General features: G+C 38.7%; 1 protein-coding gene across 1 annotated transcript in view; it reads left to right on the forward strand.

Moving 5' to 3' along the window:
• The window catches only part of LOC139175872 (corticotropin-releasing factor receptor 1), a 31707-nt gene that overhangs the window by 11079 nt on the left and 2156 nt on the right, over positions 1-18472 (forward strand). Inside the window, exons 4-7 of the mRNA XM_070767230.1 lie at positions 2969-3041; positions 14114-14199; positions 15534-15669; positions 17609-17650. Of these exons, the coding sequence (XP_070623331.1) occupies positions 2969-3041; positions 14114-14199; positions 15534-15669; positions 17609-17650 (337 nt within the window). The remainder of the gene's footprint in view (positions 1-2968; positions 3042-14113; positions 14200-15533; positions 15670-17608; positions 17651-18472) is intronic.

Below are 18472 nucleotides of genomic sequence, written 5' to 3' on the forward strand. Positions count from 1 at the left end.
ACTTTGCCTCTTGAAGATGGCAGTACAAGAGAAATAGCAACATCTTGCAGGGGTGTCAAACTGGTGGCCCATGGGATGCTTGTATAACGCACATGCCATGCCCAACACAGCTCCACAAAAGAAAAAAAATGTTGCAATATGTTTCATAAAGGCAACGTGACACCTGTGATCTATGTCATAAGTCATGTGGTGGAATAGGAAATCTACTCTTTAGGACTGCAGTTCTTATAACCCTCAACCTGCATTGCTGATGTTAGGGGATTATAGAAGTTGCAGTTCAGATTTTTTAAAGATACCATACCTGATTTGTTGCCTCTGGGGTTGCACCAGTGGTGGGTTGCTATGGTTCACCCTGGTTCAGGCAAATTTGTAGTGGCGGCAGCAGGAGGTTCCACCCACCCAGGCATCATTATGGATGATCTATATGCGCACAAGTGGCACAAACTTGCGTGCGCACATCTCCCAAACATTAACAAAGGCAAGTGAAACCCATTACTGGGTCACACATGTGCTTTAGCTCAAATATGTAGTTCTTTACCTTTTCGAATTCAGGAAAGTAATTTTATAAGTCTTTGTTTACTGGACTAAAGCAAGATTCTGGTCCCATTAAAACAAATAAGCTTGAGGCACTCTATTGTGTTTTCCTTAAAGGGCAAAAATGATACAGGCAAGGAAGAGTCAATCTTTTCTTCATTTCAAATATCATAACTCAAATCTAAATTCTTTTCTCCTTCCCTGTTAATTATACACCTTGCTACCGCTGCTTTTAAAAAACCTATAAGCCCGGAGTTTCAACATCCCAATCTAATTCATCCTTTATTATTAGGGTTTGCAAGTTTCAAGGTGCTGTGAGCTTCTTTGTGACTGTGGCTAGCAAAAGTGGAATAGTTAATGAAAAGTGAATGAATTTTGAAAAAAAAAAACCATATATCATTCAATCAAAAATTAGAATTCTGCCAGAAAAAAAGTGTAACAGACCCGACAGAGAAGTACCTCTAATGAAATTCAAAAGGGGAGACTCCATTCATTTAAACAACATTCTAATTTAACAAGAGCAGATAAGGTGTTTTCCCTTTGCCCTTGGCCCTCCACTCCCAAGGATTTGATAATGGCAGACTTAGCAGCCTCCTGGCAAGCCTATTCCATAATAATTAATCAAGCAGACAAACAGGATTGATTTCAGGCTGCCACCTTTTACCTTAATTGCCAGCTCTGGTTTTCATTTCCATGCTAAGTCCTAACTGAGGTCAAGGCTGAAATCGGGTTATAGTCTTGTAATCATCCGCAACCTGCTTAAAAAGCACTCCTCGTTTGGGATAAAAGGTATACAACTTTCTCTGCAAAGGCACAAAGACATTGGTTAGCAAACTTCTTTCTGCGTGAGTGCTTGAGGAACTGCAGGAGTAACTACAGGAGTAAAGGACCTGATACCTAAGACTTGGAGGCCACAGGAAAAGGTGAGTTAATATTGCTCCCTCTCCTCCATAATACAGTCCAAATTAAAAACACGGGCATTGGCAGCCAAAAGCATTTAAACCCATATTTAATGGAAGTTTTGCTTATCATAACAGGATGGATAGTTCTGCTAATCTTTTCAGTAGGAATGACCTATGTCCAGTAAAAGTAAAATGGGACACTGTAGAATATTATACATTCAGAAAGGCAATTAAATTTCCATAGGTATTAGGGAATACCTCTCTTGGTGTTGCTGGATCTAGGCCAAACAAACATCTTTATTTAGCAGAAAATCTCTTGGTCCCATAAAGCATTCTTAGAAAATAGAAGTGATGCAAGCATTTTTTTTTGAGACCTTCAAAAGAAACAATGACCTGGGGAATGAAAGGGCTGTTTGGAATCCACTTCTCTAGTCTATTTTCTGGTAGACGAGTGCTTTTTTGATTGGCTACATCTCATCTACCAGAAGGAAAACCAAAAATTGATCGCTACCTAATCACATCGTCTCAGCATTCCAAATGTCCTTATTGCCTAATGATGTATTTCATTCTCAACAGGATATTATTTTTCTTTCTATGTACATTACAACATGTACTTTACAACAATACAGGATGCTTTCCTGTGATTTCAAAAAGATTTAGTGGGGGAGAAGTTGCCATGCTTGAACGGTTCAACAGTTGGAAGTGCTTAGCTTTTAATAAAATGATTAAAGAAATATTTTATCACAAATAAGAATTCTGGACTATTGTCCCCGAAAATAAAACCCTGTATTATATTTTTTTTGAACCTGAAATAAGTGCTTGGCCTTATTGCCATGCATTCAAAAACCTGATTGGGCTTATTGTCAGGGGATGTCTTCTTTGGGGAAAACAGGGTAGTAGTGAATTTATTGGTCTATTGATAAACATAAAATATAAGGTAGATTTTCCCCCTTAATTTACATTTTTACTAGATTCCCCCCCCCCCCAATTTTACCTTGTTTATAAATAACTCAAAGAGGTGAGTAGATTGTATTTAATTTTTCTTAAAAAATTGAAGATTAAATATTGTTTTGTTACAAAAATAAAATGATTGATTTTTTAAAAAAAGATTATAATGAAATTCTCTTCTAGAGCAAATTATGGCTTTGGAGTAGAGCTGTCAGTAGACAATGAATTAATCAAAAAATATTTTTCTTTGCCTTGCTTCTCTGGAGAGGGGCTAATTGTTGAACATCAAAAGGCACACAGCATCCAAGCAAAGAGTTTTTCTTTTTATATGTTGGACAGATTGCAAGTATTTCACATAGCTAAAACAAAATATGAATTGGGGTCTTGAAATCTAGCTTGGCTTATATTTAAAGTCAAGCCCTCAACATTATTTATCTTAATGTTTTTAAAGCTTGACAACTTGCACACGTGTGGACTTCAATTTCCAGAACTGCCTACTTGAATTCTAAATATTGAAGTCACTGTATCTTAAAAGTGCCATGTTTGAAAAACACTGATTTATCTGTTTGTGTTTTAACTTGCAGGTGCTGGTTTGGAAAGCGCGCAGGAGTTTACACTGATTACATCTATCAAGGTCCAATGATACTGGTGCTGTTGGTAAGAATGGAAGCCCCCTCCTATACAATGCCAAGATTTTCCAGGGTGACCAGGAGCAAAAGAAAAGAGCATTCCGAATACAGTAATTATGAATGAAAGAAAGAGATCTGGCAGGATCAGTTAATTAGTAGCAGAAAAATAATGCAAACCATTTTCTCTCTCTTGTTCAGCTCTGAAAAGTTTTAACCCTGTTCTGCTCTGCCACTGATTGTCCTGAATATATTTCTTTACACTTTCATGCTGGAAAAATAATATTTTGACTTGCTTTGCATCATGAAGTTTTTCTTCCGTTTTTACTTTCATGACAGAGAGACCTAATTTTACTAGTGTTGGGCGAGAAACAAAGTGAGCACTAAAAATTTCCTTGCAAGCCACTTATCCATTAAGAATACCAAACTATTTTTTCAGTCATAGAAAAAAGGAGAATAGAATAGGAGAATTGGTAGGGAAGGTTTGCCTATTTGCCGATGACTCTAAAGTGTGCAATAGGGTTGATATTCCTGGAGGGGTCTGTAATATGGTAAATGATTTAGCTTTGCTAGATAAATGGTCAAAGCAATGGAAACTGCAGTTTAATGTTTCCAAATGTAAAATAATGCACTTGGGGGAAAGGAATCCTCAATCTGAGTATTGCATTGGCAGTTCTGTGTTAGCAAAAACTTCAGAAGAGAAGGATTTAGGGGTAGTGATTTCTGACAGCCTCAAAATGGGTGAGCAGTGTGGTCGGACAGTAGGAAAAGCAAGTAGGATGCTTGGCTGCATAGCTAGAGGTATAACAAGCAGGAAGAAGGAGATTGTGATCCCCTTATATAGAGCGCTGGTGAGACCACATTTGGAATACTGTGTTCAGTTCTGGAGATCTCACCTACAAAAAGATATTGACAAAATTGAACGGGTCCAAAGACGGGCTACAAGAATGGTGGAAGGTCTTAAGCATAAAATGTATCAAGAAAGACTTAATGAACTCAATCTGTATAGTCTGGAGGACAGAAGGAAAAGGGGGGGACATGATCGAAACATTTAAATATGTTAAAGGGTTAAATAAGGTTCAGGAGGGAAGTGTTTTTAATAGGAAAGTGAACACAAGAACAAAGGGACACAATCTGAAGTTAGTTGGGGGAAAGATCAAAAGCAACGTGAGAAAATATTATTTCACTGAAAGAGTAGTAGATCCTTGGAACAAACTTCCAGCAGACGTGGTTGGTAAATCCACAGTAACTGAATTTAAACATGCCTGGGATAAACATATATCCATCCTAAGATAAAACACAGGAAATAGTATAAGGGCAGACTAGATGGACCATGAGGTCTTTTTCTTCCGTCAGTCTTCTATGTTTCTAGAATAGAATAGAATAGAATAGAATAGAATAGAATAGAATAGAATAGGAATTTATTGGCCAAGTGCGATTGGACACACAAGGAATTTTTCTTGGTGCATATGCTCTCAGTGTACATAAAAGAAAAAGATACATTTGTCAAGAATCATGTGGTACAACACTTAATATTGTCATAGGGGTCAAATAAGTAATGAAGAAACAATCAATATTAATAAAAATCTTAGGATACAAGCAACAAGTTACAGTCATACAGTCCTAAGTGGGAGGGAAAGGATGATAGGAATGATGAGAAAAACTAGTAGAATATAAGTGCAGATTTAGTAAAAATTCTGACAGTGTTTGGGAAAAAACTGTTCTTGTGTCTAGTTGTTTTGGTGTGCAGTGCTCTGTAGCGACGTTTTGAGGGTGGGAGTTGAAACAGTTTGTGTCCAGGATGCGAGGGGTCAGTAAATATTTTCCCCACCATAGTCATGCAATATACAGGTCCTCAATGGAAGGCAGGTTGGCAGCAATTGTTATGGAATTGGAGAAGTCCAAGGATTTCTTTCTTTGTGGGCAATCATTTCCACAAGACAAGGGTTATGGGAGTAAAAAGATCTCCTTCAAACAATATCACATTTTGCTATCTTAAAGTAACAACAAAAAAGTGACACATCTTTTGAATTACAGTTTTCTTTTATTCCTTTTTTTCCTACTTCTCTTCCCACTCCATTTCTGTCCTGCTGATGTACTTCCCTGCCAATTTCTCTCACTCTCACCACTGTATCAATTGAACTAGCAGCATACTTCACACACATTCCCTATTCTCAGCAAGCCTGCTAATAATGTTCTTTGATGAGGATAATAACCACTGCCTTATTAATCTAACCATATCTCTGTTGCAACCTTGGTCAATGCAGAATCCTGGGGAGAAAGTGGGAAGTGATTGCATTGTTAGAGGTTGATGCCAGGCATACAGAGATATTGCGGTTGTTTCTGCTCTCTGTGAACTGTGGTCATTATTTTTTTCCGAATTCGAGTATTAAATTATACTTGAATTGATAGAGGCAAGAGGATACAACATCCTCAACTAGAAATTACAGCAATCTTCGGAAGGTCTTTCAATCCAAAGTTTTGCTTTTTCTGCACTTCAGAGAACAATCAGAACTGCAGAAAAAGCAATTGCTGCCAACCTGCCTTCCATTGAGGACCTGTATACTGCACGAGTCAAAAAGAGGGCGGGGAAAATATTTACTGACCCCTCACATCCTGGACACAAACTGTTTCAACTCCTACCCTCAAAACGTCGCTACAGAGCACTGCACACTAAGACAACTAGACACAAGAACAGTTTTTTTTCCCGAACGCCATCACTCTACTAAACAAATAATTCCCTCAACACTGTCAGACTTTCTACTAAATCTGCACTTCTATTCTACTAGTTTTTCTGATCATTCCTATCGCCCATTTCCTCCCATGTTGACTGTATGACTGTAACTTGTTGCTTATATCCTAAGATTTTTATTAATATTGCTTCTTCATTGCTTATTTGACCCCTATGACAATCATTAAGTGTCGTACCACATGATTCTTGACAAATGTATATTTTATTTTATGTACGCTGAGAGCATATGCACCAAGACAAATTCCTTGTGTGTCCAATCACACCTGGCCAATAAAATTCTATTCTATTCTATTCTATTCTATTCCTTCTTCCAAAGCAACTTTCCTCAAATGAAAATCTTTTTAAATAGGGGCCTATAGCTTCCATTAATCCCCAATGGTTTGGTATTCTATATAAAACAGAAGGCATGGTTCAAAATATACTGAACAATTCAGAATGCATTGCTGGGTACTTTAGGTACTGATCTTCTTCTTCCTATGTAACATAAGACAAGACAATGATGATTCCTGACAACTGTATCTTTTTCTTTTATGTACGCTGAGAGCATATGCACCAAGACAAATTCCTTGTGTGTCCAATCACACTTGGCAAATAAAGAATTCTATTCTATCCTATTCTATAAGACAATACAGTACAAGAAATTTAATGCTGATTTAATACTTTCTCACGGGAAGAAAAAAGGGAATAGGATAGAATCCTGCCTAAGATTTCAATTCTCCATTCAGTTTTATACATGGTGCTAACCCAGAATTTAGCACTAAATATGTCCTAAATAGAAACATAGAGGATTGATGACAGAAAAAGACCTCATGGTCCATCTAGTCTGCCCTTATACTATTTCCTGTATTTTATCTTAGGATGGATATATGTTTATCCCATGCGTGTTTAAATTCAGTTACTGTGGATTTACCAACCACGTCTGCTGGAAGTTTGTTCCAAGGATCTATTTATCCTTCTTTGCTCAGGTCACTCAGTGTAACATAAAAAAGAGACTCAGGAACTACTTGTATATAGTTCTTTAAATAACCAAAATGATGAAGAATCAGTTCTTAAACAGTGCCAATAATTTTGGTAATGTTTTGTATATTCATAGGTGATACAGAGCATAAAAGACATTAGACATTCTCATTACTAGGTTTTTGTCCAATTGTCTGAAAATTTATATAAGTGTTTTTTTTAATGCCTAGCTTTTTTGTAGATAAAAATGCTATTTGTTTTGTGACAGTGATAATACTGTCAGACTACCAGCACAACTATAAAACACTGCTAATCTTCCTGTCTCTATCCCCACTGTCAGTAGTGAAAGGTTAAACAAATATAAAACTGCATGTTAAATTAAATATCATATACTTCACCAATAGCCCTCTGAAGCAGCTGTTTGAAATAGAGGATAGATTGTAATCTTTTTCTAATCTTCATAATCTGTTTGACAGTTTTTAGACTTGCAACCAGATATGTCATTTTGCTGCCTAGAATAAAACACAGCCCTTGTACAGTACAAGGTTAGATCAATAATTTTTTTTTATGCCGCCCTTCTCCTTAGACTCAGGGCAGCTTACATGTTAGCAATAACACTTTTTAACAGAGCCAGCATATTGCCCCCACAATCTGGGTCCTCATTTTACCCACCTCGGAAGGATGGAAGGCTGAGTCAACCTTGAGCCCGTGGTGAGATTTGAACTGCTGACCTGCAGATCTACAGTCAGTACTGCACTCTACCTGCTGCGCTACCTTAGCACATTCAAGATACAATGACCCACTTTCTTAGGGGTAACAGGGTAGTTTAAAGACCTTGACAAAAGACCCTGACAGCTGACACATGTGTTATTGTTTTTAAGAAGGAAATAACACAAAAGGGGAACAGGTGCGATTATTAAATTCAATTTGGATTTAACTCTGACCCCATTAGGGATTGAACATATTACAAAAAATTACCATTACTATCCAAAAGGATGTGTGGATTTGGTAAACACCATTTTTTAAAATATCCCTCTCTTTCTAAATAAAATAATTTATTCATGGTTCCCTTCTTGTGCCATTCATGCAATATTCAACACTCTTCATTTAATCTCCTTGGCTTTTTGATCACAGAGTTGTTCATATAGGATAACACATGGATACTCTTTGTCACCTCAGTTGGCACTGATTGTCATAAGCTTTCTGCTGTGAGGAAGCTGGCATTTAACAAAAAATAAATGAACTGCTCATGTTATGGAGAAAAGGCGTTTTCTGTGAAATATGTTGGCTTCTTTTAAAATAATATTTTAGTAATAGGTTTAAGCGCAATAATAAAAGATAATGCAAACTAAAACAACAAAGAAAGATTGAAAAATAAAAGTGCAAGATAGAAAAAATGGAAGGAAAAGAAAAATAATCTAAGAAAGCAACTATTATTATTATTATTATTATTATTACTATTATAATTATTATTATAATTATAATTATTATTATTATTTATTAGATTTGTATGCCGCCCCTCTCTGGAGACTCCGAGCGGCTTACAACAACAATGCATAGTACTTCCCAACTTCATCATGACAAATACAAACAATTGCACTTAATCTCTTAATCTCTTCCTAGTTAACAGATATATAAATCTTTTCATCCTAATAGCTCCACTCAGAGGTGGACTACTGCCCGGACAGGGGTGGGGGGGGACACAGTGGGGTAGTGAAAATGGAGTTTTACTTCAGAGCATCCAATTTGCATGGAAAGAGATTGAAAGAAAATGCAGGGCATCCTGCATAAGCCACGCCCACAGTGTGGTAGTAAGCATTTTGGTAGCCCTTCACTGCCTCCACTGTTATAGGCAAATAATAATAATAATAATAATAATAATAATAATAATAATAATAATTTATTAGATTTGTATGCTGCCCCTCTCCGAAGACTCAGATCATATGCTGCAACGTCCTACCAGTCAATGACTACTTCAGCTTCAACCGCAATAACACAAGAGCACGCAATAGATTCAAACTTAATACGAACTGCGCCAAACTTGACTGTAAAAAATATGATTTCAACAATTGAGTTATCGAAGCGTGGAACTCATTACCAGACTGAATTGTGTCAACCCCTAACAGTGTTCCCTCTAATTTTTTGGGGGGGTGGGCGGAAAAGTATAGTGTCTGAGCGGCAGTCCCTTCGGGACTGGGCAGCACAGAAATAATAAATAAAAAATAATAATAAATAAATAAACAAACAAACAAACAAACAAATAAAAAACCCACCCTGTTTTGCCTCTGAGAATTTCAAAATAAAATACTGTACTGTGTGTCTATAACAGTGAGCTCATAATAGGGCAACTCTATCAATATCAAAATGCCACTTAAATAGTTGAACTAGTTTCAAACTAGATTTTGATTTTCTTTCTCTCTTCCTTACTCCCATTCTTTTTCTTTCTCTTTTCCTTCCTCTCTTTTTTCTATCTGTTTCTCTCTCTTTCTCTCTTCCTCTCTCTCTCCTTCCCTCTTTTTCCCTCTCGGCTTCTGGGCAGGTTTGGAAAACTCTGAGTTGGTGATGATTTTTAAGTGAGCGATTGCTCACTGCTCAGCTTAGAGGGAACTATGACCCCTAACCCCCAATACTTCTCCCTTAGACTCTCCACAATTGACCTCTCCAGGTTCCTAAGAGGCCAGTAAGGGGCGTACATAAGTGCACTGGTGTGCCTTTCGTCCCCTGTCCAATTGTCTTTCCTTTCTTTCACCTATCTTATATATTCTCTTCCTTTCATAGTTCACTTTCACCCTCTTCTATATTATCACATGTCTATTTTTCTTCCTATGTATTTGTATATTGGACAAATGAATAAAAATAAATAAATAAATAAACAATCCAGTAACCAATGTCTTTTCTAATCCAGGTATCAGCAAGAACTTAAAACAGATCTCTAAAATAATCACACTAGTTAACAAGCATAAAATTCTGTAAAGATAATCAGAATGGACATCTTTTCCAGTCCAGATGTGAACAACTCCAGAAATAATATACTATATAATAACAAATATCACAGTGATGGCATCGAGTGCCCAAACCAGAATGTGCACATGCGCGCCGGAACTCCGAAAACCCAAGACTAACTGGTCAGTGCAAGCCACCTGGTCTTTGGTATCCAGTGTGGATGGTCTTCACGCACACCGCAGCTTCTGAAACTCAAAGAGCAGATGGCCAGCTGGTCTTCAGGTTTCTGGTGCTCTAGCGCTCCTGTGCACTGGAAACCAGAAAAGCAGCTGGCAATGGCACATGTGCCATAGGTTCACCATCACGGACATATCCCATTTTAACACTAATCAAGTCAACTTCATAGTTTTTATTAAAATCATACTGCAATGCTCTCAACATGGGGCTACCTTTGAAGAGTGATCAGAAACTTCAAATGGTCAAGATTGCAGCTGCGCGAGCGGTTATGGGGCTTCCGAGGCATACCCATATTTCCCCAGCACTCTGCGGACTGCATTGGCTGCCGATTGGTTTCCAGATGCAATTCAAAGTGTTAGTAATAATCTATAAGCCCACATGGCATCGGACCAGATTACCTCTGGAAAGCTTTCTGCCTCATGGGTCCCGGCAACTGGTTAAGTCCCACAGAGTTGGCCTTCTCCAGGTCGTTTGGCGGGATCTAGGGGAAGAGCCTTTTCTATGGAGGCCCCAGCCCTCTGGAATCAGCTCCCTCCAGAGATTCGCACTGCCCCCACCCTTCTCACTTTCTGTAAAAATTTAAAGACCTATCTGTGCTGCCAGACTTGGAGCCATTAGACCCTAGCTCCCTGGTCAACGAGTGTGTGTGTCTTGATGTGTGAATGGAAATGAATGATTTTAAGTGTTATTAGAGTTTTTAGCGATATTAATTAGATTTTTTAAGATATGTACATTATATATTGTTTGATATGTTGTGAACGGCCCCGAGTCCTCAGAGAGGAGTGACATACAAATCTAATAAATAAATAAACAAACAAACTGTTCTGTCTGGGTTTTCCCAGACCTCAACACCAACTGAAAAAACAGCCAGACACTCTGGTAAAAGCCAAAAGTATTTTATAGCTGGAAAAAATAAGCACAAAGGAAAACCTGTCTTCACAACAGACAAGCTATAATACGTTACAGCAGGGTCCTGATGTCCAGTCAATACCACAAGCTTCTTGCTGGCACACCCCCCCAAGGTTTCAATAGTCCAAGGCACAAACCAGGATTGTAAGCCACCAAAGTTCACAGCCAGGTCTCACGAATCTCCAAGAAAAAACTCCACAAGCCAGGAAGGGTGGGTCCGCCTTTTATCCTTTCCCAAGAGCACCACACCCAAACCCAGCTGTGACCTCTAATGCTGGAAATACTTAGCCAATTGAGTCCGTCTCTGATTAGCTCTCCTTTGTCGCATATCTATGATGTCTTGAGCATTTTCCCCTAAGGAATCCAGGCTGCTTGCTGGGGAGAGCTCCCCCTGGTGGGACTCTGGCTGTCCTTCTTCTTCAGCCTGGGATTCCTCTTCCTCGTCAGTCTGCACCTCCTGTTCCTCAGCCTCTCCCTCTGAGCTGGAAACCGACAGAAGGTCAGCCATTCCCGGAGGGGTCCCAGACTGAACCACAACACAAACAAACAAATAAATAAATAAATCTTGCTCTTTAATCCATTTGAATAAATCATTATCCCTAGTCTCTAATTTCTTTAAAACTGTAACAGGCCTTTTTATAAATTCAAGTGGGAACAAATTATTCTAATTACTCTCTTGACCTTTTTTATTTTTCATAAAAATATTTTTATTTTCTTCTTAATTTTTAGAGATCCAGCGATTAATTCCTATTCATGTTGTTCTTCATAACCATGTCAGATAATTGTTTGAAAAATGTTCATTAAAACACAATCTAACAAAAATGTTGATTCAAAGTCCAGATGCTTTTCCTAAACAAATTTTCTGAATGCTGTTCTAAGTTGCTTATCATGTTATATCGCCAATACAGAAAATATTTATGCATTTATTCTTTAAAAACAATTTCAAACTCATAATATTCAAAATAAAATATTCCAATATTTTCTGAGCCCTTAATCTATTTAAAACTTTCTATAGCCCAATATGTGCCTTGCTGTTTACTGCTTATACTGAATTCTTAACGCTTAAAACGATACAGTTAAAATTTTCTTATATAAGGATTGAAGGAACATGCAATAACCCTTTTGTTCTACGTGCAAGCTGATACTAATAAAAAGTCAGTTCAGCTTTTGTTCTATTGCATACTCATAAATGCACAACAAAGAAGTTCAGCAAGGATAATGCGCTAAAAACTCAGGCAGGTGGGAGGGGGCACTTAAAAGAAAGAAATATATGAACGTTATTGCATAATATTGAATTAATATAGTGCCAATTGGTCTGGGGTCCCCACATCCAGCGATGGGCTACCAAAATTTTTACTACTACACTGTGGGCATGGCTTATGCATTTTGTTTCAACATCTTTCAATGCAAATTGGGTGCTCTGGGGTGGAGCTCCAAATTTTGCTACCGGAATTGCATTCCTGACTGTTCCCGTAAGACCCCATCACTGCCCACATCCCATCTCCATATGGGGCCATTCCATACAGAGATAGTTAATTTTTTAAAAAAAATTCAATTTCACCCAGTTATATACTGGCTTCTTCCTCAGCTAACTTATCTATTTTAATGTTAATATTTATCATTTTAATATTATATATTGTTTTTTTGTCTAGTTGTAAGCTGCCTGCAATCATTTATGGAGAGAGGGCAGATGGGTAATAAAATAAATGAATGAAAATCACATTAGAAAGTGAATAACAGCCGATGCAATAATAGACAATAGTACTCTATCTGATGTTAGCACCAACACCAATGCAACAATATAGCCAGCGAATGGAGGCAATGTTGCATTAAACAGTGGCCTTTTTCCCCTACTGGTTAGTAACAAAATATAAAAATACAACTGAATGTTCTAATTTTATACCAAAACACTTCCAAGGAAAGAAAAGTACTTTTGATAAATTCCTGACAAATAAAACCTATCTCCTACTTGCTTTAAATAGTTGAGAAAATAGTCCCCCCCAGTGGCAGAGAAAAGAACAGACTGATAAATTAAAATTAAAAAGTGCATTTTGCTACTATATTTGAAACTTTAAAACAATGTATAAAAATGCATTTTCAAGACATGTAATTCTTGACAGAATCTTGACAAGAATCTGTAATTCTCTGAGAGTTGGAAACTAGGCTGCATTTCTTAAATCTATATATAAATATATGACTGTAGCAGGATGGAACCAGGATTAACTGAGCAAATGGGAATGCTCAAATGAGGATCCGCATAGGACATTTAGTATACACCATGAGAAGACACATATTCATTGGTTACCATGCAGATTGATATAAAGCCATTACAGATTGAAGATGTGTATGTGTATTGTTGGGAATCAGATGTTCAGAAAGTCCAATAAGAATTCAATTAGTAACTTGTTATTTGACTGTTCCTGATCTTTACACCTTGAATCTGAGATGTATCTGAGTCCATTATATGAGGCTAATAATAACAATAATCTGATGAAATAGTTGCACTGCAATAATAAATTTTTCTAAGCTTCTCTAAGTCTTCCATTTTCAGAATATCTTCTAGAAATAAAAATGCTGCTATTTTGAAAAATGGGGGTGTTGAGGTTGTCTATTTCGTTTAGCATTTTATACCTGATGGTATTAATCCTAAGTGGCTTACTAGGAAAAAAAATGCAAAAATTAATAAGCAATATAAAGATGATATAAAGTACAAGTAAGAACAGGATAACGATGTTTCAATACTATTCCAATTCTTCTACACTCTAAGGTGGATTCATTTAAGGGATAACTTTAATTTGTGCTACACACAACTTGGTATAAAACTCGCTCTGCCCAGTTTCATAAAGCCCTACATGGCAGCGGACCAGAATACCTTCAGGATCCCCTTCTGCCGCACGAATCCCAGCAACCAATTAGGTCCCACAGAGTTGGCCTTCTCCGAGTCCAATCAACAAAACAATGTCTGGCGGGCCCCAAGAGAAGAGCCTTCTCTGTGGCAGCCCCGGCCCTCTGGAATCAACTCCTTCCGGAGATCAGGATTGCCCCCACCCTCCTGAAAACCCACCTACGCCGCCAGGCTTGGGGGACATAACTGACCCTTAGCTGTTTCATTTTATGTATGGTTTAATTGGATGGTATGACTGTTTTATAATGGGTTTTTATAATTGTTTTTAATATTAGATTTGGGCTTTGTATTTGTTGTGAGCCACTCCGAGTCTTCGGAGAGGGGCGGCCTACAAGTCTAATAAATTATTATTAATAATAATAATTATTATTATTCATATTGATTTCTGTTTCTGTTCCAGATCAATTTTATTTTTTTATTCAATATTGTAAGAATCCTGATGACCAAGCTTCGGGCTTCGACGACCTCAGAGACCATACAATACAGGTATTAACCTAGATGGGAAGGAGGGAAAAGTACAGAGAGGATTATAAGAAAGGCTGTCCTAAAAACAAGACCAAGAAGCTGACTGCAATAGCTACTTCAAAAGGAGGATGCAGGAGAGAAGAGGCAGTAGAATAACTGGGAGGCCACAGTGTATTTGGGAAAAGCATACCAAACCACACCCTTGCTAATCTACTGCTGTCAGAGGACAGAAAATAATGGCTCATTCCCAGCACTGAAATAGGATCCAGTACTAAGTCAATTCAAGTTTTATCGGGTAGAAGCCAACTCGCGTATCTGGGGGTGTAGATAAATAACAATCTGACTTGGCCTCTTCATATGTTGTCTAGTGAAGCGTACAGCCAGCATTTGCATTTCCTGCTATGGATGAGGAGAGCGCATCTTTCTCTTTGCAGAGGCACGATTGAAAGCGTTTAACAAATTGTATCATTGTTTGATTTGGAGGCAGCGGTGCCTCGGATAGAAGGTCCATAGGGAAAGTGGTAAGGACAGCTGAAAAGATTATAGGTTGCTTGTTTCCCATTATTCAGGACAGTTATATGTGCTATGTGCTTAGAGCAGTGTTTCCCAACCCTGGCAACTTGAAGATATCTGGACTTCAACTCCCAGAATTCCCCAGCCAGCGAATGCTGGCTGGGGAATTCTGGGAGTTGAAGTCCAGATCTCTTCAAGTTGCCAAGGTTGGGAAACACTGGATAGAGTGTGAAGCACCCCCGCACCCATTTCATGGTCTGTTTCTGTTGCTCCCCTCTGAGAGGAGGTTTTGAAGTATCTATAGTAGGACTACTAGATTCTGTAACATGCCGTTCTTCTTGTAAACTTGCAGGATTCTTTTCCCACCATATATACATTTGAACTAAACTCTGATGTTTCTGTGTCACATATGTGTATGTATGTGGGTATATGCATTATCTTTGAGAGCTGAACGCAATGAAATTTCACTTTAATGTATGCTGATTAGCGTACATTTAAAGTGACAGTTAAGATTCTATGCTATCCTATTCTGTTATTCTATTCTATTCTATACTGTTCTTATAGTTTGGATGACAGGTGGGGGTTCCTAATTACTGCCACTTCCAGTGCGATGCATGCGCAACTCTGGATAACCGGTGGGTGGGGGCACATTGAGATTTTGCTTCTGCACATGTACGGGAAACAAAATCTCATGAGGACGCATGCACGTGTGAGATTTTGATGAGTTTTTGCTTCTGTGCATGTGTGGTCACCCAGAGTTGCGTGCGCATCGCCGTTTTTACTACCTGTGCACAGTGTAGCCCATACTGGTAAGGGACCCATTACTTATCCTTTTCTTTCAGGAAAGCAGTGAAGGCCACCCTTGTGCTCCTTCCATTATTAGGAATAACCTACATGCTTTTCTTTGTTAACCCCGGAGAAGATGAAATATCCAGGATAGTCTTCATTTACTTCAACTCCCTTTTGGAGTCCTTCCAGGTAGGCAGACCCTCACAAAAATCAGAGCTGAGATGAGTTAGAAGGGAGGTTGGAAACAGGGCATTAATATAGATTTGATTTTTCAGAGATATTATATATAAGATATATGAATATCTTATATTAAAGGTATTTTATATACACTGCGCAAAAAAAATAAAGGAAACTCTTAAACAACACAATATTACTCCAAGTAAATCAAACTTCTGCAAAATCAAACTGTCCACTTAGAAAGCAACACTGATTGACAATCAATTTCACATGCTGTTGTGCACATTCAACTTTGTACAGAAAAAAATATTCAATGAGAATATTTCATTCATTCAGATCTACGGTAGGTTGTGTTATTTGAGTGTTCCCTTTATTTTTTTTGAGCAGTATATTTATTTAACATGTTGCTCCTCCACTTTTCCCAGTTATAAAAGATTAGCTGTAGGAGCAGTGTTTTCCACACATATCGGGGTGCATTCCAAAAGTAATGCAATTATTATTTTTTAAGTAATTTATTGAACAGATTTGCACAAACACTTAAAATTCTTCAAAGTACTGTCCTTGGGGCTCTACACATTTTTTCCAGTGACTCTGCCATGACCAGTACGTGCCCTGAAAGGTATCTTCGGGGATCTCTCACAAGGTCTTCGTCACAGCTGATTGGATCTCTTCTATGGACAAAAAACGTGCCTTGCCACAACGTGCTACAAGTCCATGAGTTCTTGGCCAAACACCAAGTGCCAACGCTGCCCCACCCCACCATAAAGTCCTGACATCGCCCCAGCAGACTTCTTTTTGTTCCCAGTCCTGAAAGGAACCTGTTTTTCATCCAAAGAAGAGATCCAATCAGCTGTGATGAAGACCTTGTGAGAGGTCCCAAAAAACGCCTCCCAGGGTGCGTACCGATCATGGCAGAGTCGCTGGAAAAAATGTGTAGAGGTCCAAGGACAGTACTTTGAAGAATTTTAAGGGTTTGTGCAAATCTGTTCAATAAATTACTTTTTTTAAAAATTGCATTAATTTTGCAATGCACCCTGTACTTTCCTCCTGCTTCAAGCAATGTGGGAAAGCACATCAACATAATTGAAGGAGGACCATTTGTTAAAAAGTCGACAGAGAAAAAAACCCTAAAAGTATTTGAATTTGTATTTAATTTAAATATAACTACATTTTAAAAATGCAATTAGTTGAAAACCCTTCAAGATTGAAGATTTCTATATGACATTAAGATTTCAATTCAGTGAAATTTTCAATGGTGAGAACCCACTTTGAAGGCACTGGAGGCTTCAGATGTCTATTTTTGTTACAAATTCAGTTATTAAACGTGGGCACAGTGAATCCATTCCTTGAGTTAACTAGTCCATTTTCTTGTACAACACTGGGAGGAATATGTGCCATCTTTAGTGCAAATCTTCTGATAAATGTAGAAAATTCAGAGATTGCCAATGGGCAAGCAAGGAGAATCCAGCAGTAGAAAGCCCACCAGCCTGTTAGATAATATGCAGAAGACAAGTTATGTTGTAGAGCAGATTTTTAGAGACATGGATGCTAAAATGTGTCTCTTGAAAGATATTAATCATTGAATCTGCTTCAATTGGGGAGGGCACAATCTGAGGTTAGTTGGGAAAATGATTAGAAGTATTGTGAGAAAATATTATTTTACTGAAAGAGTAGTAGATGCTTGGAACAAACTTCCAGCAGACGTGGTTGGTAAATCCACAGTAACTGAGTTTAAACATGTCTGGGATAAACATATATCCATCCTAAGATAAAATACAAGAAATAGTATAAGGGCAGACTAGATGGACCATGAGGTCTTTTTCTGCCATCAATCTTCTATGTTTCTATGCTTCATAGAAAGCCTAGGGAGTGGGAAATCATGGCAATTTGTTTCTCCTTTCTAAACTTTTCTAAGTAATTGATTCCATCATCTTTTTTCTTCTCCATCCAGGGCTTTTTTGTCTCTGTGTTCTACTGTTTCCTGAACAGTGAGGTGAGTTTGGGGTGGAAATGAAGGAAATAGGAGATTGGTTATTACCTTAGCATGCCACTAAGGATATACAGTAATCCCTCGCTATATCGCGCTTCACCCACCACGGCTTCACTTCATCGCGGGTTTTGAAGTCAGCGTTGGCACAGATACAGCACTTAGAAGTTTGGAAGGGCAGGACAAGCCAACCAGCCCGCGGCTGGGCGAATGATGAGTGGGGCAGGGACTGAGCTTCGGCGGAGGCCCATCCCCTCGTTCAACCCGCCTTGCCAGTGCCAAGAAGGCAGTCTTTGGAGGCACGCTTAATGGTTGGCGGCGGTGGTGTGCTTGGGGTTGTAGAAAGAGATCCCGGCAGCGCGCGAACGAGCGAGCGCGAGCAAAGAAAGGAACGCGACATGGCGGGGATTTCCAGACTGGGCTCGAGGGCGGGAGAGGAAGTGCTGGGCGGGTGGAGGGGGGAAAAAAAGAAAAGAAAAGAGAGAGAGAGAGAAAAAAAGAACCAGCCGGGGCAGCTCACCAGGGACTTTCCAGCCGGGACAAGGCAAAAAAGACAACGTTTGGTCGAACTGCTGCAAAGAATAGCAGTGGGTCGGGAATGCTCGGGGGCGGCGATTCTTTTGCCCCCTCCCCTTCTTTTCCTCAGGCGCAGAGTAAGTAGTAGTGGGGGGGAAAGGTTAGCCGGCCGTTGCTCGCCTCCAGGCATCCGGAGCTGGTGGGAAGGAGGAGAAAGGGAGCAGGGAGCGTCCCCCCTAAAGTACTATCAGTCGATAAATTCCCCATCACGGATTTCACCTATCGCGGCCGGGTCTGGAATGTAACACCAGC

The sequence above is a fragment of the Erythrolamprus reginae genome, chromosome Z (genome assembly GCF_031021105.1).
Source record: "Erythrolamprus reginae isolate rEryReg1 chromosome Z, rEryReg1.hap1, whole genome shotgun sequence".
NCBI lineage: Eukaryota > Metazoa > Chordata > Lepidosauria > Squamata > Dipsadidae > Erythrolamprus > Erythrolamprus reginae.